The 25,157-nt window shown below is 33.9% G+C and overlaps 1 protein-coding gene across 1 annotated transcript in view; it reads right to left on the minus strand.

Annotated features, from left to right (window-relative positions):
• The window catches only part of TMPRSS11D (transmembrane serine protease 11D), a 58,022-nt gene extending 33,123 nt beyond the window's left edge, over positions 1–24,899 (minus strand). Inside the window, exons 1-3 of the mRNA XM_032259303.1 lie at positions 24,819–24,899; positions 22,900–22,999; positions 1,702–1,823 (exon numbers count right to left, since the gene is read on the minus strand). Coding sequence (XP_032115194.1) covers positions 1,702–1,823; positions 22,900–22,907 — 130 coding nt within the window. The 5' untranslated portion in view covers positions 22,908–22,999; positions 24,819–24,899. The remainder of the gene's footprint in view (positions 1–1,701; positions 1,824–22,899; positions 23,000–24,818) is intronic.
• Positions 24,900–25,157: the final 258 nt, after the last annotated feature.

Raw genomic sequence — 25,157 nt, forward strand, 5'->3', positions numbered from 1 at the left:
TCAAAGCAGCCAGAAAAGAGAACTTGAGTTGTTCCAACACATAGAAATGATAAATACCCAGTGATGTATTCCTCAAATACCCTGGATTGATCATTACACATCCTATGCATGTAACAAAATATCATATGTATCCCATAAATATGTAAAATGTTATGCATCAGTAAAACAACAATAACAACAATAACAGGGGTCTTCCAGAGGACCTATTGAGTTGTGTGGAGATAAAAGTCTCTAAATCGTATCTGTACACAACTCAGAAACATTATGAAAATGTTCATAACCTAATGGAATCTGTCTCAGAATAAAAATCTCTACTTGCTTTTGATCCTTCATGTGCATTACTTACACAGACAAATAACTTGGTAAGGGGCAAGTGTTGGAAATCCTTAGGAAGGGTGGTTGTTTGTAGTGGAAGATAAAGTCATTTGGGGGCCTCAAGTGATCACTGAAACACAGTTTGCAGATGACTTACCAATGGGCCTACTTTTTAAGCATGACAATGCAGCATCATTAAAAGTAAAAATTCATTAATTTAATCTGAAACTCCATGTCCTTTTTTTCTACTTCTGTAGTTCACATGAGGGATAGGTGAATTCAGGTGATTTGATAGCAAAATGTAGTCAAAAGCAAAATTTAGCCACAACATTTACATTTGATTGGCTGAGATAATTGTATATCATTATTGGTATTTCTAATGTTGGTAATTTTAGTGCACCATTGGAAGTATTTCAACCTTTGCATGGTTAAGAATTTTTGCCTGTTTACAATTGGACATACTACAAGTTATATTCTGTCTTTTTTTCTCTTCACACTCACACATACCCACGTACACACCTGTACACCCATACACATGATTTGAGTGATTTAATAGAATTATATTTGAAATAAAAATAACCTCAAAGTGAATTTTAAGTGAAGAAAAGATTCTAATGTATGATATTATTTAGTAAAACTTGACACATTTTGCATATCTATGGTAAAGCATCTGAAAGAGCCTTCACGGAGATTTTTAAGGGAAGTTGTTTATGAATGAGCATGGTATATATATTCTTTATATTATTTTTTTTCTTGTCCATGTTGTCTATTTTTAGTGATATAATGATACATATTAAACAAAATAAAAGAGACAACTAAAGAACATAATGTTTTAAAATGTTTGACTTTACCCCTTTTTACTTCTCAACCGAAATTTTATCTCCTGACCATCATAACAGTTAGGCTTGTAAGATACCGTTTTCAGAAGACAGAGCATTATCTGTTAATAAAAATGGACAAATACTTAGGAACATCCAAATTTTAGGTGTTTAAAGTTCATTGCAATATTTCACTTTTATAATTTTATCTGGTTATCAATGAAGGAAATAATAGTATTAATGAAAAACAAAATGAGTAAATTTTAGCATCAGAAAATTATTGAGAGTTTTTGTTTCCTTTGGATAGAATAATTCTTTTCTGAGTAACAATGTTTGGTTTGCTCAGAAAGTATGTTTGGGGCACTAAAAATGGACAAAATAGGAAAGAGAAAAAATACTGATTGAGGAAAAATACAGACATGAATTATATTTAGGAAAGATTTACAAGTAAGATATATAATCACATATATTAAGTAATAAAAGCAGTAATAAATGAAATAATGCCAAACTAAATCTGATATTGTATTTAGTTATTAAATCTGAGGAGTAATAATGTTCTGGTACTTACCAAAAGCTAAAAAGTAAACGAGTAGAGCTATGGTCACTGCAAGGACCACTACCCCTGCGACAACAATGAAACATACTACATACGGATTCAGAAATCTTGAAGTCGATGGTACACGTGCTGGCCTTGCAAGAGAAAGAGATCAAAAAAAGGTCACTCATTGCACCCATCATTTTAGTGCTCATGATTTTCTTCTTTCTTGGACTCTTACCTTGCACACGATCTAGCCATAGAAATATATTCCTAGAAATGAAACTGAACTTAACAGCATTGTCCTTAGTGGTTTTTCTTTCAAGTTTTTTTTTTTTTTTTTTTTTTCAGCACAAAATATTGAAATTCAAGTAGTCTGATGGAAAAATAAGAAAACCTGACTTATGGTTTGGAATTGCTTTCCCTTCTGTCAACTGATAAAGTTTTCGAGAATAACAACAAGTCATTCTCTGTTCTACTGCAATGCCTTCCAAAATACTATGCTGGACACTACTGTAGTAACCTTCTTTGCTTGGGCACCATCCCCAAGGTTGTACTGAAGAGAGATCATTTGGGTGGGAAGAAGTGTGGAAGAAGATAAAGAAGCAGGGGTGGGGTGGTAAGAGGGGTCAGAACAGTAGCATTTCTCATTACCAGATTCCCCATATTATTGAAAATCGGCAGAGGCAGAGAACTAGGATCAGGGAGAATAGCAAGCACCTGAAATGAATTAGAACTGCTCCAACAGCCAATGATTTATGTGATTTACCATATTTTACTCATGAATTTGTACTAATACAAAGTCACACACACTCACACTGGGGAAATCACCAGAGGAGCTGGGTGTGAATTCCAGTTTTACCCCTTGTTTGCTTGGAGGTCATATTGTCATTTATCTGAGATTTTCTTGATCTGAAAAATAGGAATAATAATACCTACCTCAAAAGGTTGTTTTGAAGATTAAGTGGGGTCATGTTACATGTTATAAAGTATATTTTTCTAGTTCAATAGGTTATCCACTTGGCTGTGAACACCTTAAAGGTAAACAAAATTTTCATGCCAATGTTTAACATAGGCAAAGGGTTTAACACTTTGTAGAATGCTTGGGTTATATAGGTGTTTTGTAAATATTTATGGTATTTATAAATATTTATTGGTTGTGTTAATTCTTGACATGTTTCAGATTTAAATGCCTTAGTAGAGCTGAGAAGCAGTTATAGTTAGGCATATTCTAATTTTTATATTTTTCTATTTTGTTTTGCTAACATTCTGGTATAAGTGAGAAGGGAACGTTCTGAGGGTCTGTGCTGTGAGGTACAGTTCACTGCAGTGTTGCTTAGTATTGTTTGGGATTTACCCAACTCACAGGCCTATAAAAGGGCACCTCTTGATATTTTGCATTGTGGCACCTGCACATTATATGCTGCGTTGCTGGAACTAGTAACATTTCAGAAGATTGTTAGAAGCAGAAATATATTTGCCAATTTTCCATTTTGTTGAATAAACATAGGACACTTATAAAAATTGACCCTGTTCAAATATGATCACTTAAAAAAAAGAGGATTTAAATATGTAACATAGGAAGAAAATAACCTCAGAATAATTTTTTAAATGCTGTAACTTTATGATGTCTTTTTGCTATATTTGTCTTATTTGTTCATTTTGCTACACTAGTGAAAAGTTACTTTCACTGACATGGGTTGAGAGTCCAGTATTCAGCAGTAGTTGGAGAAAATTGTCAGTTTGACATTTACTAACTGTTTGAGTTTCAGTTTACCCACTTGTTACCTTATGGGGTTATTGTGCTTGTTACATGCAGTCACAAATGCATAATGTTTGGTATTTGTGATTTCAGTAATTATTAATGGCTGCTGAGTAGTGAAAGAGTCAAAGAGAGACAGAGTTGGAGGCAAATGTAACCCCAAAGGCTAAATAAATCTCAAATTGTTCCTTTCTGCAACAATTAGAGACTGATTATGTTTCCAGAGATAAACTGATGTGTCAGGATCTGTAAGTGTGGAGTTAGGAGAACTATAAACAAGGATTAAGTTGAAGGCTAAAATCCCCAAAAAATAAAATCAAAAGGCTAGAAACTGTATGTGCATTAACTTGAATAAGCCTCCCATGGGAATGACGTTACAGCCAATTTTGCTTTTAGTTCATGATAAACATCTTGAACTCAATAACTGAAAAGCACTGTGAGACATATGACTCAACAAAGAAAGGGTGTGGAGCCCAAATTACCTTAATCTCACAAGCCATAATTAATTACCTAAGAAGGAATTGTTCCACCCTGTAGAAACAACTGAAAAAAAAGCTGCTCTCTTGTTAGCAGTGCAACTTCTAGTTGAACCTCTGCACATTGCTGCTAACACAAACTAAATTGTGCATAATAATTACTCTAAATATGTTTGTAAACAGTGAATTTTTATTCATAATGCAATGGAAACCTGTGCAAGAAAATATTTTGCTTTTAAAGCAGCATCCTGGTCAGTGAGATTTTTAGTGTTTGCATTTAAACAGCAAAGCAAATATTCAGTTGTGAGGCATTTAACCATTTTCCCTCTCTTTCTCTATTTTATTGACTTGAAAAAATTGCATGAAAATGGAAAATTTATCTTTTTATACTTTTATTGTGACAGCTTATCTGTCAGGCATTGTACATGTACATTATCAATCTTCACAATTTTTTCATAGCCTTGTGAATTCTGTGTTATGATTGCATTCTAAATATAGGGAAGGTGAGGCTCAGAAAGTGAATAACTTATGTTTATTCAGGAGTGACAGAGCTGGAAACAGAAACTAGGTAGATTTGAATAAAGAGATATGAACTTCCGCTCACATACACTTTCCTGAGTATTTTACTTCACACTCCAGGGAATGGAACAGCTTTGGGTTTCATGTCTCTCCTGACCTCACCTGGGGGAAGCAAAGGGAATCAACATCTATTAATAATATTTCTTAAGATATCTCTTCAGCCCAGACCTCTCTCTTTTAGCTCCACATCATCATTTCCAAGTACTAATTGAAAGTGTTATGGATGCTTTACAACCACCTTAAATAGAAAAGTTCAAAACTGAACTTGGTATTTTTTCTGCCATTGGTGATATGCCCAGGGTGGTATTAAACAATTTTTCTACAGGACATTTTTTCCAACTAAGACATAATCATTTCTCTTTTTTTTTTGAAGTTTCCTTTGTTATAATATCAGCCATGTCTTTCAAATGAAGAACCTGAGATACAAAAGATTTCTTTAATTAATTTTAAACTTCTAAGCACAGTGTTTAATTCCTACATCATAAAGCACTTCTAAGGGGATGTGAAAAGGGAGCTGGACTAGAGATAGGAGATGTGGATTCAAGTACTCCTTCTGTCAAGTATAAGGTATGTGATCTCGCATTAATCATAACTATTTTAAGTTTCAGGTTTCAAAAAAAATCTTAAGTGATTCCTCATAATTTGATTTTTTAAATCAAATAAAACAATGTATATGCCAATGATGTGTAAACTAAAGATCACTGGAATTTAAGATATTATTATAGAAGAAACTGAAGTATAACAGCAAGATCTCTAGAACTGAAGATTTTTCTGCCAGTAACTGTTGTGTGAGCTTGGATGAGTCCTTTTAATATTGTGGAATCTTAGTCTTTGGTGACATGTTGGTGATAACAACAGTTATTGTACAGTATATTTTGTGAGAATTAGAGCAGATGACATGCATGCTGTATAAACTACAACGGGCTAAATAACCATAAAAAACTTTTGAGAAAAATAAATTTTTATTTAGTTTAATTTATTTATTACTATGTGTTTATATTTTAACTTATACTATCAAGAGCAAAAACTGCGTTTCTTTAAAATATTCAGTTTTATCTGTTTACCAATTTACCTATTTCACCTTTTCTCCACAATTTTTATCTTGCTCTATATCATTCTTATCACACAGATAACTTTATAGTAAAGAAGAGGAATGCGTCGACACCTACCTCCATTGAGGTACTTTTGGAGTAGAAGAGTCAATACTAGTTTTGTACTCTTCTGTAGTAACTAATTTCTTAACTCTCTAGACTGGCTCTGCAAGAAATGCTCAAAGGAATTCTTAACATGGGAATGAAAGGTCATTACTCAACTATCATAAAAACAAATGAAAATATAAAACTCACATGTCTTATAAAACAATTACACAAATGAGAAAGAGAAAGACATAAAATGGCAACACAACAGAACTACACCATACCATGCAGCTTATAAAACAATTACAGAATGACAAAGAGAAAGAAATCAAATGGCTGCATGACAGAACTCCAACTATATGCCACTTACAAAAAAACTTACTGATAAAGACACTTATAGACTAAAGGCAAAGGTATAGAAAAATGTATTCCACACAAATAAAAACCAAAAATAAATATAGCAGAAGTAGCTATATTTATATCAGACAAAACAGGTTTTAAATCAACAACAGTAAAAAAAGCCAAAGAAAATTATTATATAATGATATAGTCAACTCAACAAGAAAATATAACAATCCTAAATATATACATATCCAACACTACAGCATCCACATTCATAAAACAAATATTACTATATGTAAGAAAAGAGATAAACAGGAATACAATAATGATGGAGAACTTCAACAGGATACAAAATCAATGTACTAAAATCAGTAGCATTTTTATACATCAATAATTACCAAGTGGAGAGCCAAATCAAGAAGCCAATCCTATTTACAATAGATTAAAAAACAAAATACCTAGGAATATATCTAACCAAGAAGGTAAAAGATCTCTACAAGGAAAACTACCAAACACTGATAAAAGAATTGGAGATTATACAAACAAATGGAAAACCACCCCATGCTCATGCATTGGAAAATCCAATGTCATTAAAATGACCATAATGCTCAAAGCAATCTACAAATTCAGTTAAATACCTATCAAAATACCAATGTTATTTTTTATAGAATTAGAAAAAGAAATCCTAAAATTCATATAAAACAACAAAAAATCAACAAATTGCCAAATAAATTCTAAGCAAAAAGAGCAAAGCTGGAGATATCACATGATCTGACTTCAAATTATACTGCAAAGCTATAGTAACCAAAAGAAGATGGTGCCTGTATAAAAATAGACACATAGATCAATGGAACAGAATAGAGAATAAAGCCACATATCTACAGCCAACTGATCTTTGACAAAATTTACAAAAACATACACTGGGGAAAGGACACACCATTTAATAAATGGTGGTGGTAAAATTGGAACGCTGTATGTCAAAGAATAATATTGGACCTCTGTCTCTCACCATATACAAAAATCAAGTCAAGATGAATTAAAGAGGTAAATTTAAGATCTGAAACTATTAAAATGCTAGAAGGAAATGCAGGGAAAACTTCTGGACGTTAACCTAAGCAAATAATGTATGACTAAGTTCTCAAAAGCAAATACAACAAAACAAAAATAAATAAATGATACTTACTTAAGCTAAAAATCTCTGCACAGCAAAAGAAATAAACAATAGAGTTGAATAGACAACCTGAAAAATGGGCGAAAATATTTGCAACCTATGCATCTTACAAAAGACTAATGTCTAGAATCTATAAGAAACTCAAATAACAACAGCAAAAAAACACAATAACCCCATTAAAGAGTGGACTAAAGAAATGAATAGACATTTCTCAAAAGAAGACATACAAATGGTCAAAAACAAATAAAAAGTGCTCAATAACACTAATTGTCAGAGAAATGTAAATTAGAACCACAATGAGATATCCCATTACACCAATTAGAATGGTTATCATTAGAAGGTCAAAATATAACAGATGTTGGTGAGGATTCAGAGAAAAGGGAACACTTACATACTTTTGTTGGAAAAGTAAATTAGTGTAACCTCTATGAAAAACAATGTGAAGACTTCTGAAATAATTAAAAATAGAACTACCATTTCATCCAGTAATCCGACTATTGGGTATCTACCCAAAAGAAAATAAATTATATCAAAGAAGATACCTGTACTCATATGTTTATTGCAGATATGGATTAAACCTATCAACAGATGACTAGATAGAGAAAATGTGGTATATAGGTATACATACATATATATATATAATCTCAAAATGCCACTCAACTATAAAAGGAAAAAAAATCATGTCTTTTACAGCAATATGGATGGAACTGTAGGCTATTATCTTAAGCAAAACAACTCAGGAACAAAAAGTCAAATATTGCATGTTCTCACTTATACACAGGAGCTAAATGATGCATACACATGGACAGAATGAGTAGAATAATGGAGATGTGGAAGGCTGGGAGGGGAATGAGGGAGAAAAATTACTTAATGTGTACAGTGTACCCTATTCAAGTGATGGCTACACTAAAAGCCCAGGCTTTAATGCAATACATTTATGTAACAAAACTGCACTTCCATCCCTTAAAACTATCATAAAAATCCTTCACTCAGAGGAGGGAGGAGGAAATGTAATCAGTTTTCATGGAACATGTAACATGTGAGCTGTGCCATGAAAGATGAGCAGGCCTTCTGGGTAAATGAAGAAATAGGAACAGAAGAGGTAGAAGTGCAAAGTTTGTTTGGCAAACAGTAATTGGCCCAGTGTTGTTCTTATATGGGAAACCATCCAGAAAAATAAGGCTGTTCAAGATTATGGAAAACTTTACAAGTAATGGGTTTGGACTCTTTCTTTGGCTTTAGAGTATCCCTGAGCTTTTTAAAATGAGGAGTTATAGAAAAACAGCAGTGTTTTAAAAGGTTAATCTGGTGGCCTGGTTGGGCTGCAAGAGGTGGGAGTTATGAGGCAGAAGGTCTCATTGCGCAGACAAACTTATTAGTCCATTAATGGGATATGAAATGCCAAGGGCCATGTAGGGGCTGTGTGGATGGAAAAGAAATGGTTGAGGAAAATATGGGAGATGAAAAATTAGGACCATTCCCTGGTAAATAATTCAGTGCCAGGGGCAAGAGTAGAAGTCCAAGATGAAACTTTGAAGATTGTGTGTGACTGGGGAGTTAGTTATACTAGTCATATGACTAGACAATGAGTTTTATTGAGATGTTCTAATAATAATTTTAACTTTAATAACTGTTAGTATTTTTGTGTTAATTCCCAGCAGTCAGCTGGTAAGATGGGTCTAGGCTGAGCAAAGGTCTTGGAACTGGAAGTGTTCTTTATGAATTCATTATCTTAGAAGTAGTATTTGAAGCTCTGAAAAAGAGTATGTGAAATCGCTCATTTCACTACCTTTGGATTAAAAAATACAAACCTACAGTATGAATCTCTAGGCATATACATAGACACGCATGCATTTGATATAATAAACAATTTCCCATTACTATAGCCTTAGGTATCTAGTAATAATAGAAAACAATTGGCAGTTATGATTACATATATATTATATAATTTATAATATATGTAACATATATGCAACATTACATGTATATAATTTAGGTAGCTATCAATTAATATTTATAATCATATGATAATACAATTGCTCTAAGTGAAATCATTTTACATATGAGACTAAAAACACAGTGAATGATTTATGACCCAGGGAAAATGAAACTTTACTCTGGCTTACAAACAGAAGAGAAAGAAATATGAAATTTTGTGTGTACTTCATTTACCAGCCTATGCTAATTACTAGCCTATGCTAATTCTTGGTAATGATGAAAACAACATAAATAATTACTCATGCTGGATGCATGGGTGTGTGTTTATTTAAAAATTTGATAGAAGGACCACACCTACTGCATTAAGCCATCAATCAGTAGCTGGTTATTTTAGGTACTTAGGGCACAGTATAATGAGACCAAGGTCAAAGGTTTAATTTCATATAAATTTTCCCTATTAGTTCACAGATACAGGCTCAACCCTTATTCTTACTTGCTATTTTGCAAATTTGTGCTACTTTTTAAAGCAAATATCCTCCCCCACCAAAAATGGAAGGAAATCTCTAATTTAAAAAATGGTTTTGGCACAAACTACGCTACCTGTGGTGCTACACTAATCACCCAGTAAGGACTTCATGCTGAGTGTCATATGCTTTTCTTATGTGTGGCAACTTTGTCTTTACATATTTTAAGATTTTCTAGAATATTTAAAATAAAACTGTCATAGTCAATATGTTTATTAGACATCCAGAAAAGCTGTGGATATTTATCTTGTAATATTTTGCCTCTTAATTTCTTGGTGCTGCATCAAGACACTTCTTCCAGGAATTTCTAATATGGTTCAATATCTCCTTAAGTCTCTGACTTTATCTTTTACTTCACTCTACTTCCATATCCTGCTCCAGACATCCTGGCCTCTCTGTTGCTCCTCAAGCACAATAGGCTCTCTCTACCTCTGGGACTTTGTGCTTGCTCTTTCCTCTGCCTGGAGCACTCTTACCTAAGGTTTTCACAAGCCTTGCTCCCTCGCCTCCTGGATGTCTTTGCTCAATTGACATCTTCTTAGTGAGACCTTGCAAACTACCCTATTAAAAATTTCACCTCCTCTCTCTGCTTTATTATTTGCTTTATTATTTTATAGTACACTTATAACTTTCTAATATGCCCTACAATTATTTTGTTTGTTATCTGTCTCCCTCCACCAGTTAAGAAGCTCCATAAAGGTGAGGATTTTTATTTTCCTTCCTTTCTTCCTTCCTACCAACTCATTAATAATGCCTTTATTTTAAAAGACAGTGATCTCATTACTCTGGCTTCTGTATATTTAATACATTCAAGAACTGTTCCTAGAAAGGCATTGGCTAAGAGCAGAAATTGATTCAGTACTGAAAAGTCTATAAAAGAATGAGGCTTATACTAAAGCCAAGAGTCTTTATTCATAAGGCAGTCTGATTTTATAGCCTTTTCAGGGAAAGAACTTCTTGACTGCAGAAGACTTATTTGAAGAAACTTGAAGGGTTTCCCTTTCAAGTCAGAGCTCTGATACAGCTCTGCATTCATAATTTGCAAGGCAAGAAATTTCATATGCTGTTTCTGATCCTCATATGATATACATCTTATTTTAAACTGAGGAGGGAGATGGCATATCTGTATTGTCACTCTTATACCTCATCTTCCTCAAGCAATGGCCTGGCTAGGAGGATGATGTAGACTGCTGAGTAGGGTTTCAAGAATGCTGCTGACACAAGTCAGTAAAGTTTGCCAGGTTTTCTTTCACTCAGCATATATCCCCATATTTAAAAATAAAGTCAGTCTTGCATAATTATCAATAGATGTCTGAAGACTACTTGCCATTTTTGTGAAGAATCAGTTGAAGACTTAAAGACATATTCTGGCTACTGCTCTCTTACATGTAACATACAGTTACTTTGGTAAGGAAAGTAATCTTTTCTGGCATTTTAAATCTGCCAAAAGTGTGGATTCTTTCCTCCATAATTCAGGTTATGAAGGCTTTTCTGTCTGCAAATGAGCATGGTGGTATTATGGTAGGGGTGGCACCACCTACAGAGGTGAGTCTGCCTAAATTATTTGAAAACAACAGAAGAAATAGAAATATTTTTTTTCTGGAATTTGATGATGCTAAGATTTTAAGTACATTTCTCTCGGAGTCACCAGATTTGAAAAGTGATGGGCACAATATTTTATTGACTCTACTGGCGTTTAAGGACATGTACTGAGTGTTGGCAACCTGTTACCAAGAACCATATCAGACAGCCCTGACAAGTTAGCTGACTCCTTACTGATTAATGTTAGTTAGGGATAGCCCAATATGTACTGTAGAGGGCACTGCTGTTTAATGTTAATATTTTTTCTGTGTTCCAGAAAGTGTAGTCATTGACAGAGCCATGAAGCCCATACTAGTTTCAAAACAAGAAAAACTTACTTAAAGACTTGCTTGTTTCCTTGCCTATTTCCCCCCAAAATGGCCAAAAATAATATTTTTCCTATCTGGATTTAGTTTCCAAATAGATAGGTTTTTTTCCTTCCTTCATTCATTCTTTTCATTTTCTTTCCTTTCTTCCCCCTTTATTTTTAACTAAAGATGTTTTCTAACCTTTATTGGCACGACATAATTTTGCCAGCTACTGCAAATTATAAAGAAATACTCATGATAGCTTAAATATGTGAAATTTTATTGTAAAAATGCTCTTTGGGAAATGAGTACTTGAATATCATGTGCCCCTGAATATTTTTTGGGATGATTAAAATATTTTGAAATTAAATTTTGGTTATGGTTGCACATCTCTATACGTATAGTAGCCATCTTTGAATTGTGCACCTTAAACAGGTGAACTTTCTGGTTTGTAATTTTATTTCAATAAAGTGGTTAAAATTAAATTTACCTTTTAATGATTGTTAATTTTCTGGAATAACAAAATTACCAAGTTTCCTGTGAGTAATTCACAATGATGGTGGACTTAAACTTCCAGAACAGAAAAAGACTCAATAGCCCATTCAGTTCAGGTTTCAGTGCTATTTCCTAGATAGCAGTTGTTAGTGAGATACTGGAATACAGGAGTGTGTTACTATTGATGTCAAGCAATTTGTCACACATAATGGTTAAAACACATCAGAGTTTTGAAATGATTTACTTCTTATACAATTTCAAGTACTTAATTCTAGGATAATGTTCCTCCCACTCACTTTCATCTTCTTATTTTCTGGGTAGAATTACAAATAGTGCATTGGAAATTGCTTTAAACCTGGTTGGACCATGGAGATGTGTCACACATTTCCATCAACTGTCATGTGTCAGAGTAGAAAAAGGACTGAAAAAGCCTAGAGAAAAATTCATGTTTATCCTCAAGATGCCAAATGACAAAAAGCCAATTGCTCTTTGCACATTCACGATTCTATTTCTTCTTTTCCTTTTGTAGCCTGAACTGATGAAATAGCACTGTTTCCCAAACTGACTGAAGCACAGAAACATTTATTTCTGAAATACCTAGCATTTTGAGGAGCACAGTGTTCCCAGAACTTAGGAATATGCTGCTCTGTGAGTTCTAACTTGCCAAGGCATTCAGAGTTTCTGCAGGAGAGGAATGGGGAAATCTATTGCACACTTAGGTTAGAGAACATTTTTATTCATATTTCAACACACAAGGAAATATCTTGCTGTACACCTCTCCTCTATTTTGGGAATCTGGGAGACTAAGCTTGTAACTGTATATAGCAGTTTTTTTAGTCCAGTGCTTCTTAATTTTTAGTGGCTATGTGAATTGCCTATTAAAATGCAAATTTTAAATTAGTGAATCTGGGTTAGACCTGAGTCTGCATTTCCAACCATCTCCCAGGTGATGTCGATTCTGTTGGTTCAAGGACTGTGTTTTGTGTAGCAGGGTCTAAGATACAATTAGATTTGAAAAGATCAGAGACAAAGTGGAATGATTGTACTGAAGGTATAATAGATCCTTCTGTTTCCTAAAATCCAACTACATACACAATCCTCTTTGCTATAGGATTATTATGAAATGTTCAAAGCTTTAACTTATTACTTCATCAAAATATACTGACTCTATCATATAACTAAAGTCATGAAACATATAACAATATCTTTGTCAATCACAGATCACATGTATGACATGATCCCATATGATTGTTATATACATTTTTACTGTACCTTTTTATGTTTAGATATATGTAGATACACAAATATTTACTACTGTGTTACAATTACCTACAGTATTCAGTATAATAACATGCTCTACAGGTCTGTAGCCAAGGAGTAATAGGTGTGTAGGTGATATAACCTACTACACACCTACCTAGCCTAGGTATGTAGTAGGTTATATTATCTAGGTATATGTAAGCATACTCTGTAATGTCCGCACAAGGACAAAATCACCTAACAATGCATTTCTCAGAATGTTTCCCTGTCAGGTAACACATGATCCATGTTAACTTTCTGTAGGATATAAATGAATGAAGGATTTAGAAGCTCCTGTATACAACTCAGTGTGATCTGATTTGTATTGCTCAATAGAAAGTGTCAAGATATTCTCCACTCATCATTATCTCTACAAAACGTGTCCCAAAGAGGTGAGAAATTTGGCACATCATACACTAAAGGAGTACATGGCAGTGTTTTTTGCTTCAAATGTGTGCATCCTCCAATGTTTGACTTGATTTTTTATAGCTAGACCTAAACCATAACATTGGTTACAATGTTAAACATTTGGAGGATGGGAGTGAGGAGATGAGAAGGGAGGCACCATGAATGATGGAGTAGAATAAATAAGAAAGAAATATTTCATTAAATGCACAGGTTAAATAAATAAATTTCAGCACACATTGGGTGAAATAAGTCAGATGACATAATAGAATAGAGAATCCAGAAATTTACTGAAATTATTTCCTCACAGCAACTGGTTGAGGGTCACTTAGTAGACAGGAGTGGATACTGGAATCAGAGCCTCATTTGTATTCAACATGGTTCATTCTATTTAACTATATCTACTAAATCATAATTGTTCTCAGAGAAAAAAGGTGGCTTTTAGTGAATCATGGACCAAACCCAAGATTAGTTCTTTGAAATGTGCTTGAGTAATATTTAGTTGCATCAATATATTTTTAAAAACAACATCTTGTATTCAATCCCTTCTGAATTTAATCCTACTGGCTTCATGCCTAGATTGTCTTCAGAAGCAGAGGAAAGAACTGAGCTTCTCAGTTTTATTTTCCCAGGATGATTTTGTGTTATAATGAAATGAACAAAGTTCCAAGGTCTATGAAATGAGTACTTTTGATGCTGTGTAGTGTATTCCTCAGAGCTCATGAAAAATGCTGTACATATATTCTCTTATCCAGGGAGGCAGTATGCATGGTATAGGGAGGGGTGAGAGGGAAAAGCTGTTGTAATCAGAAAACGCTGCTCGACAGGAGGCAAATCCCTTCTTTGGATTTTAGTTTTCTTCCTTGTCATTGAATGAAGAATCAGCAAGTTTCCTCATCACCTTCACAGTGTTCTCTTCCTCCTCCCTTCTTAATAAGAAGGCTCCTTCTTTCTTCCATGACTAGCCCATGGATAGCTCCTCCCACCAGTCCTAAATACTCTCAATCTTTGCAAACACTTTATTCACCTTAGATGATCTGTCTGCTTATATATTTATTACCTGTCTCCTCATCCACAGCCTGTCTCAACAAATAAACTGCTGCATGAGAGAGACAGCACAAGATAGTAGTGGAGAGCACAGACCCTGAGACTGGACTAATTGGGTTCAAATCTCACTTCTGCCATCTATTTGCTGTGTGAACCTAGGAAGCCATCTAACTCCTCAGTTTCCCTGTCTGCAAAACGGAAGTGACAATAATACCTACCTCCTTGTTGTTATGACTATAATGAATTAAAAATTTGTTAACACAACTCAATGTCTGGCATTTGGCCTTCTGTCAGTGCTTGGTAAATGAAATAAAATGAAAGCAGGCACCAACTGTGGTTTGTTTTCTGCTGTATCTACCAAAGTATTCAATGATCTGTTTATTAAGTGTATCTGTACAGTAAAAGGATAGGTTAGATGATAGAAAGCAGGCTCTGTCTACTTTGTGAATCTTGCCATAGAATCCAATACTGGCACGAAAAGCCACATAAGAAAGGAATATCTTTCTGTGTCCTGAACAAACTTGTCTTTCTGCCTATTGAACAAATGTACTTGCTTGCTCTCTTTCTTCTCTTTTTATATAAAGACTACTATGAAATACTAGTCCTGTCCAGAGGCCTGTGTTTTTAATTACTACATGGGCAATGCAGAAAGGTAATATATTACAATAGTGATAACCATGAGTTTTATAATCAGACCCATGTGATCACTGGGAAGTAACAAAACCTCTCTGAGTCTTAGGTTCCTCATTCATAAAATGGAGATAATTAAGTGCCTCAGAGGGTTGTGAAGATTACATAAGATGCTGTTTATAAAGTCCTTAGATTCTGGTGTATGTTCAATAAATTGTAAATTTGGTAGTCTTTCTATATGTAGAACCTAATGATGGCTAAAAATAATATAATTTTTTAAAACATGCAATAGAATATATATACTTTATTTTTATTTTAAGATACTTAATTGAAAAATATAATTTTATATATTCAAGGTATACAACATATTTTTATAATAACATTTTATAAGATTGATAACATTCTGTGGAATCATAGAATGCTAGCAATGGAAGAGAGTTTCCAAAATATTCACTTCAACTTTCCAATTATGCAGATAGATAAGCTGATCTTCAGTTTGATTAAGTGGCACCACAGAGGGGCCAGCATTTACACCTCTTGACTTTTTTGTCTGTGCTTTTTTTCTGAAGCTTTATTGTTTTTTGCAACCCAAGACATGATAGGCACTCTATAGATACAGTGCTTATTGAATAAGCGTTGGAAAAACTAATAGCTATTGAGTACTTATTCTAATATTCTGCTAGGCACTTAGGACACTTTTTAAAAGATGGCCAAAGAATTGTCCTTGCCTTAAAGTACTCATGTCTTACTGAAGAAGGATATTACATAGTCCCCTTAGCAGCCTTTCCCACCCTTGAATGTCTCTTTTTGTTGAAACACTCTTTTTCTGTTGATTTCCATGATTCCATACTCTTTTTTCTTTCTTGTCCCATCTCCCCTTTAAATATCTTTGGCTAGTTGCTTCTCCTCTATTCAACCTTAAGTGTCTGGTGTTGCTCTATGCTCTGTCCTGGGTGTTCCCTTTCTCTCTAGTTGATCTCATTCAGTCCGTTTCAATTACCATCTGAGCCAATAGTTCTCAAATGTTTGTGTGCACAAGAATTACTTGAAGACAGCCAGGTGTGGTGGCTCATGCCTGTAATCCCAGCACTTTGGGAGGCCGTGGGTAAATCACCTGAGGTAAGGGGTTTGAGTCCAGCCTGGCCAACTAACATACAAAATTACTAAAGCCTGGCCAACTAAAATACAAAATTACTACTAAACATACAAAAATTAGCCAGGCATGACTGTAGTCCCAGCTACTTGGGAGGCTGAGGCAGGGGAATGCCTTGAACCTGGGAGTAGGAGGTTGCAGTGAGCCAAGATCATACACCTGCACTCCAGCCTGGGCAACACAGTGAGACTCCATCTAAAAAAAAAAAAAAAGAAAAGAAAAGAAAAAGAAAAGAAGAGAAAAAAGGTAAAAAGAAAATAATTACTTGAAGACTTGGAAAAGTGCAAATTCCTGTACTGAATCCAATACCCACCCATACTATTTCAGTAGGTCTGGTTTTGCATCTCAGAGTTCTGCATTTTAAACAAGCAGTCTGGGGGATTCAGACAGAGATAAACCAAAAAACTACACCTGAGAAACCCTGATGTGTATATGACTTCCAGACTATAATATCCAGCTGCATCTTTCACATATCTCTATTCAGTGCTTAGAATTCAGCATTTCCAAAGCTGAATTGATCATCTTCTTTCTAATTCTCACAACCTTCCTTTGCCTCATCAAATAGGCCTTTTTCTGACATTTTCTTTCTCAGTAAATGACACCAAAATTCACCAAGTTACTCATGTGAAAAACCTGAAAATCATACTTGATACCTCTCTCATCCCTCACATCCAATTGAATGTCAAATCTGGTTCTCTCGGCTTCTTAAACATGTCTCACGTTGTACTGCCACTCCCACCACTTTATCCCAGCCACGTTTATCCATTTTCTGTAATACTGAACTAGCTTCCAACTAGTCTCCCTTCATCAATAGATAACTCTTGTCTCCACAGAGATTGTTCTCTGTATGAAGCTAGAATCATCTTTTAAATATTCTTTTATTTTTTAATTTTTTTTAGATGGAGTCTTGCTCTGTTACCAACCTGGAGTGCAGTAGTGTGATCTCGGCTCACTGCAACCTCCTACTCCCAGGTTCAAGGCATTCCCCTGCCTCAGCCTCCCAAGTAGCTGGGATTACAGGTGTGTGCCATCATGCCCAGCTAATTTTTGTGTTCTTATTAGAGACGGGATTTCACCATGTTGACCAGGGTGGTCTTGATCACTTGACCTTGTGATTCGCCCACCTCGGCCTCCCAAAGTGCTGGGCTTATAGGCGTGAGCCACTACACCCAGCCTAAAAATTCTAATGTAATAACATCTCGGCCCTGTTTCATCTTTAACAATTTTGTGTTTCTCTGAGGATATAATCCCAAATCTTTAATATGCTCTTCAAGAACAAGCATGATCTGCTTCTTGCCTCCCTTAAGTTTCTGCTTAAACAATGCTTCTTCAGAGAGGTCTTCCATGAGCTTCTAGACTGGTTTAGTTTTCGCTATTATAATACTTATTTCAGTATCATCATGTTAAACAAATCATAATGAAATTACATAGTCTTATGTTAATCACTAGGACAGTTGCCTTTTGGGTAGGAAAGTTTGTGGTTTTAAGTAAAGACTTCGGTTTGCTTTGCTGAAATTTCAACAGAATAAATGTTTTCAGTGACAGTTTCCATTTATCTTAATTACCCAAAGTTCTTAAACTTTTCTTCATAGCACCACCGCAACTTTAATTAGATAGATATTTGCTTGTTTAATGTTTTTTGGTGTCTGTCTTCCCAGTGAGTACCATGAGAACAAAGTCTGGGCTTTTTTTATTCCTGTTCTGTATAACTAGCACATAACAGCTCTTCACTCAGATTAGACACTCAATAGATGAATGAATGAATAAAGCATAATATAAGGCATAATTACATATATCATAAAAGATGTATAAGTATAAATAAAACACTAGGGTATGTAGGATTCAAAATGGTTTATTTTACCATATGATATTAAAAGTTGCTTTGAAGTAAGAGCATTTTGTGTTTTCCAGTGAATGATAGTGGACTTCAGGGATCATTATCTGTCCTAGGGAATCATTAGCTTATGTAATATTGAAAACCATTAGCCTGATGGAGTCACACAGAATGTAAGTGGGGCTACAGAAGAAAAGCACTCAAAATCTGGGGGACAGAGAAATGAGTAGAATCTAGTTACAGAAACTCAGAAAGTTTGACCCATGGAGTAGGCAAAAAAAACAGGAAAGAATCGTGTTTGGGAAGCTTTGTGAAGATCATGTTTCAAGAAAAGAATGGTCTTTGATGGAGTAATTATGTAAACACACTGAGATCTGACCCCTGGATTTTGCGATGTGGAGCAAGACAAGAGCTATTTCAAAGCTGTGACGAGCAGAAACTATTTGCATTGGGAAAAGAGAGAATAGATTAAAGATAAAAATGCATACACTGTGTGACTCAGAAAATCTATTTCTAGGAGCATACCCAAGAGAAACTCTTGCATATTTGTACCATTGGACCTGTGAAAGAATATTCAGTGCTATATCATCTGTAATAGTAATATACTAGAAAAGTGGATATATAAGTTATGGGACAGTCTTACTTTGAAATATTATATAGCTGTGAACATGAATAAGCTATGCTTACTTTATTGTCTATAACATATATAATATTGATCTCATTTATACAAATTTCAAAGGCAGGTAAAATTAAACCGTATTTTTTGGGGGGAATATATCCATGATGGTAAAACCATGAAGAAAATGAAGGAAATGAAGATACAATGCCATATAACAGTTACACTGTGAAAAGTGGGGAAAGGTCAGTTAGTGGACAGAGGTGCCCATAGGGTCTTCTAAGGTACTGGGGATGCTATAAGGTTCATTTTTTAAAATTAGACTTTATATGATATGCTTAATAATAAAAAAGCAAAACAAAGTTAATGGAGGAAGAAAATAAAAATAGAAGTAATAAGTCTAGACAGATCTTTAAAATAGTTTTGTTTTTAAGAGCAAGAGATGAGAAATGAGGCAATAGCTGGACAGGGGATATGCGTCAAGGGAGGGATTTCTTTTTTAATTGGAGATAGTGTGGCATGCCTTTATGCTGACAGAAATATTCAGCAGAGAAGGAAACGCTACATCTTAATTTATTCTTGTACTATTAAACTCATGTGGATATCTTGGCTATAAAGTAAGCTTATCAGAATAAAAGCTTGACTGGTTTAGAAAAAATAGACTCAGTGGCTTTTATTCATTTATTTATAATTTTTAATCTTTTTTTGAGACAGGTTTTTGTTCTGTCACCCAGATGGAGTGCAGTGGCACAATCATAGCTCACTGCAACACTGAACTTCTGGACTCAAGTGATCCTCCTATCTCAGCCTTCAGGGAATACAGTCATGTACCACCATGCCCATCAATGATTTTTTTGCCCCACTACCTTGAACCCTGAGTGCATATATTATTTTATTAATCATTGATACACTTGTTCAAACCTCTGGCAAACAGATACTGTAAATATTTCATAGAATCTGCTTTGTGTTTCTGCTGAATGACTCATCAGCATAAACTTTTCTAAAGTCCCTTTTATTTACAACTATCATAGGCAGCTATCCAATTAATGACTTTAGACTTGGGATGATGCTTTTATTTTACATGTCATGAGCATATACTAAAGCTGGACAAAGAATACTCCCCAAAACTGTGAAAACATACCAAGTCTTCTTTACTCAAAGGAATGGGATCCTTCAAGTTGAAACAATACCTTTTAAGAAATGGGATTGGATAACTTCAGGTTCTCTTATAACAGTACATATTGGCTTCCTTTCTCATGAATTATTTTAGGGGTGCCATAGCTATTTGGGAGTTGCAGTAGCATAAGAATAGGTAAGTTATGAATTTCTGAGAAAATAGATTGGGAGTGCCTTCTGGAGGACAAATTGGAAGTGGCATGGGATAATTTTCTAGAAAATATATAATCCCAGATGACTGACTACAGCTGATCTGCCTGTATGTGGATTGATCCCACACTGTCATTAGAAAAACATTTTGGACAATTCAGCAGCTGTTTTAACATGTGGCCCAAGATTCCGTAGGCAAAAACTTGTACTTTAAATGCAGTATTTTGGGTTTCATGACTGTAAAAAACTGGTGTCCACCTGCCTAATTTCTATGAAGAAATATATCTTTTGCCTAATGATTTACAATTTTAAGCATATTTTTCTAAGTTGTCATAGCAGTTCAAAAACCAGGATTGAAACAACAGGCATAATTTGGAATGCATTTTTGATAGCAATGGCTTTTCTCCCCCGACTTTTGACTCATGTTCTTTTGGGCTGTTGGGAAGCAGGACATCTGATTGTCTTTGGCATGTCTCTGCAGTCAGCTAATCATGTCTTGAACACAGACAAAAGGGAAGAAAATGGAAATAAGATTTGTTTTGTAGGAAGAGTCCTGCTAAGACTTGTCTGTCCCTGAGCTGAGATATGCTTATTTACCTTAAATCTTTCCATAAACCACATTGTGAATTCCAGTTTATAAATCTTTAACCTGTTTTCCAAGCCTCATCTCATACTTTTTATGTAATCTGGTTGTCATAGATAGTCCCTTGGTGAACCTGAGAATGACCAAGGATCTGAAATGAGTTAACACAGCTGTTCGTGTTCTTGCGCCCTATGGTAGAATTTCCTTCTTCAGGGAAGGGTACATACAACAAGGTAGATAAAAAAGGAGCATTTCACCTTGCAGCAGCTTGGAAGAGAGCTGGGAGTTTAAATTTTATAAAAAAAGCAATCCAATCATCCGAGACAGCCCATTTTCAACCAAATTATTTCAGAATTTACCTGAAGATTTATCTAAAATTATGTCAAAATTACCTAGAATTACCTAAAAATATATATTGTACAATTTCATTTTCCTTCCGTTACAGGATGTGGACACCCAGCTACTATATATTAGTAGTAGATATAGACTGTTTAAGAAACAAAATACTCCAAAAAGTGTGATCCTTAGAAACCAAAATTCCACAGAAGAGTTCTTTGTAATTGGCAAGGTTGGCTCTGATTGTCAAACTTCCTGTACAATGATGGATCAACTTAGAAATTTGATTAATCCATAGCGTTCTAAAATTGTACAACTCTTTCAATATTTATATTATTTACATGTCTTCTTTTATTATTTTCCATTGAATGATGTTTTGATATACATTTGGCTGCTTATAAGGGCAACATTTTAAAATCACAGCAATTTCTTTAAAATTAAAATGTTTAGCAAAATACATTTTAAATTGCACTATATTACTCAAACAATATTAGACTATTATAGTTTAAGAATAATAAAAAATATAATGCATAAATTCACTGCTTTAATACAATAAACCTGATTATGTTCTATGTTCTGTATTAGACTTTCTACCATGTAGCTTTACAAAGTAGTAGTTGATGAGTAAATACAATTTTGTGATTTTTTTTTTTACAAAAAATGAGAACAAACTCAGTATGTAAATTAGGTCATAGGTTTTTAACCTACTTAAATAAATTTCTTATATCTATTATATGAATATAAAATAATTTTATTTCTTCTGTCATTGGAAGCTTAGACAGCTATCCACTTTTTACTCATATTCAAGTGCACATAATTGTCTATTTATTTTTATTATTTAAAAGGGTTTGACTTTTGATTGAATTTTCCAATGTTCAAGAGATTTAAAATAAATATAACTGCTCTTATCATAGCCAACACATTGTTCATGCTTTTGTTGATCCTTTCAATATAACTAATCAGTATCATGTTTTTCCATTTTCATGGAAAAATAATATGCATAACATATACACTCAAGGGCACACATAAACACATGAAGTTATATAATTTTTTCATTGTTTTGAGATTTTTAACATGTGAGTTGATTAGCCCACAACTTTTTGCTTCTTTATGTGAAATTATATGAAGACAATTATTAATTAACTAAAAAGAAAACCAGAGAGACATTATTTTTTTTAAACACTAGCAAGAACTTTCTTGAAAATAATTCCACAACTATATAAAAAGTAGAAAAATACCATGCTTACTTTCTAAAAAGTGTACTTTAGGATTCATGGCATATTTATTTAATAGCTAGCAATAAAGCTCTAATGGAAGTCAAAATACAGAACCCTCAAAAAGTTCTAAACAACAGAAGAATTATTTCCTAGTTATACTTTTAAAATCCACATACCACTTTTTGAAATGTTACACATGAGAAACAAAACCACTTCCTTGTTTAAAGATAGGTTGTTATAATGCTAAGCAGTATTTTTGGGGTTATTAGTTTTATTAAAAATTCAGTTAAGCAACTATGTACCTTATGGAAATAATATCAAGCATATTATCTAAACAATATCTAAGAGTTTCAACGAAGTTTTCAGAGAAGTAACTAGAGGTTTGCTAGACATAGTCAAAATTTCCTAAGCTTCTTTACATTTTTCACATACTGTAAGATATCGTAAAACATTTAAAGCTACAAAGGACTTACCTATACATTTTAATCCTTAGTGAAGAGGTTCTTTTTTCTGCCTACTCAACTGCTTTGAGATTCCCACTCAAATGAATGACTGTCATGTATTACGTGTGATCTATAGTTGAGGACAAAGGAGGAAATCTCATGTAATTAGAATCTAACTTGTTAAACAAGTTTGAGAGAATCAACTTAAACCAATAGTATGACTTGTGGAACATAATTAGAAACAGACAGAATTTCACAAATTAGTAAGAAATGTATTTATTCTGGTAAATTGAGATTAAACACAATTACAGTTGACAGATATTTTGTGAAAGTCTGTGACTACTTCACAATTGTAAAGTGACTTTTAGTTCAAGAGGATTTGACATTTTTTGCTCATGTTATCATATTGTCATACGTCTCATTCCTTACCACATCCAGGCAAGAACTATCAGAATATACTTTCCATACATTAATGGGCACTACTTCTGAATTACCTCATCCCTATGATTAAATACTGCTTTTTTCATAATATATGAAACGGAGATGTGGAGCAGTAATTGAGTAGGTGCACGAAGTAAGACAAGCAAACAGAATAGTTGGAACTAAAATCCACTTTGTCTTTTTCCAAACATGATCATTTGAAAAAGGTATGCTAACACACTACTGCTAGAAGAGGAGCAGACAGAAGACAGCAGTGTGAGTGCGTGGGCGGTAAGGGTAAGGATGGAGAGCTCAAGAAAGCAGGCAAGAATACCGTGGAGGGGAAAGGGGACATTCCTGTCTAACATTGCAAAGAAGCAGGATATAAATTTGGAAGGTTATGCTGGGATTATTTTGTGAGAAATAATGAATGCTAAAGAATTGGAACTTGTAATATAATGATATTGGGTGTTAAAATTTGAATGGTAGTCTTAGCTTTTTCACCAACTAATTGTGTAGCTTAAGAGAAAAAATTTATTTATTTCTTCATGAGTCACATGTACCTACTAAGAAAATGAGAAACTGAATCAGGAGGTCTTAGAGGACTCTTTCAATTCTAAAATTCTATGACTTTATCTTGTAAAGCACTGACAACTAATGGTTAATAAATTTACTCCAGTACTGCAATTTCAGATATGTTCAATTACTTGTACATTTTTCATATAATGTGCAAACCAGACAACAGAGACAAGAATAAGTGGTTATTCTCTACCCTTCCAAAATATATTTTTACATACTGTATCTCATGCCTGACATTCTGCCATTGGGTTTTTTTTTTTTTAGCTATATATATTATATATATAATAATATTTAAAAGTTTAAAAAAATAAAGTTACCTTAACAAACCAATTTTAATTTTTACATGTTAACTTCAAGTACCTTTAAATATAGTTAGTTATATCATGGTATGTAACTTTGTGTTATGCTTATTATACTTAATGTTATTTCACAAATATATCACTATTACTAATTTTTATTTTTAGTAGCTATATATTTATAACTTTGTATTTTTTATATAATTTAAAACTCACAGATATGGTACCAAAATTCATCAATTATTAGCAGTTTTAATGGCTGCATTTTAAAAGGTAGATCATATTACATTGAATGAACTTATCATAAAATACCAAAGTTATCATCTAATGTGAAGTATTTAGATTTTTTTAAAATTGTAGATGATTCCTTCAATGACCACCTTCACAAATATAGTCTTTCCTTGTCATACTACAGTTGACATTTTCTTCAGACTAAACTGAAGAGGCTTATTGAGCCAAGTAATTTAAATATTTTAAAGGCTTATAAAATTTTACTTTTGTTTTAATAATTCTAACCAGTTTTTAAACTGTTATTTTCTGTTTTTTTTTTTTGTTTATGAAACTTTTCTCTAATTATGCATGCTCTTTCTGGTATGTCTTTTTATTTCCTGGAATACCCAGCAGCAAAGCCCTTTTTACCACGTAGGTACTTACTCAACATATGTTGTGTAGATGTCCAGCAATTAATGTATTAGCACAGATCCCAGTGCCCTATTACTATTCACAACAGAACTTGCGGATAAGTTGGGGGAAAGGCATGGGGAAAATTGAATTCAGTCTGAAAGTGACTTCCTGCATGCTCAAGATGAGCTCAACACAGAAAGGGAGGTGGGGCAGGAAATTATGGTTTGTGAGGCAAAGGAATTGTTCATAACAGGGACCAGTTTAAAGATGTTGACTCTTCATCTTTACATCCTCAGGGAGTGGCAGGATGAGCCTTGACCTATTCTCTTTTTAAGAATTTGTATGAATGAGAAATATAGAATCACATTA

Source organism: Sapajus apella, unplaced genomic scaffold, assembly GCF_009761245.1.
Source record: "Sapajus apella isolate SASKATOON/1434 unplaced genomic scaffold, GSC_monkey_1.0 scaffold108, whole genome shotgun sequence".
Taxonomy (NCBI): Eukaryota; Metazoa; Chordata; class Mammalia; order Primates; family Cebidae; genus Sapajus; species Sapajus apella.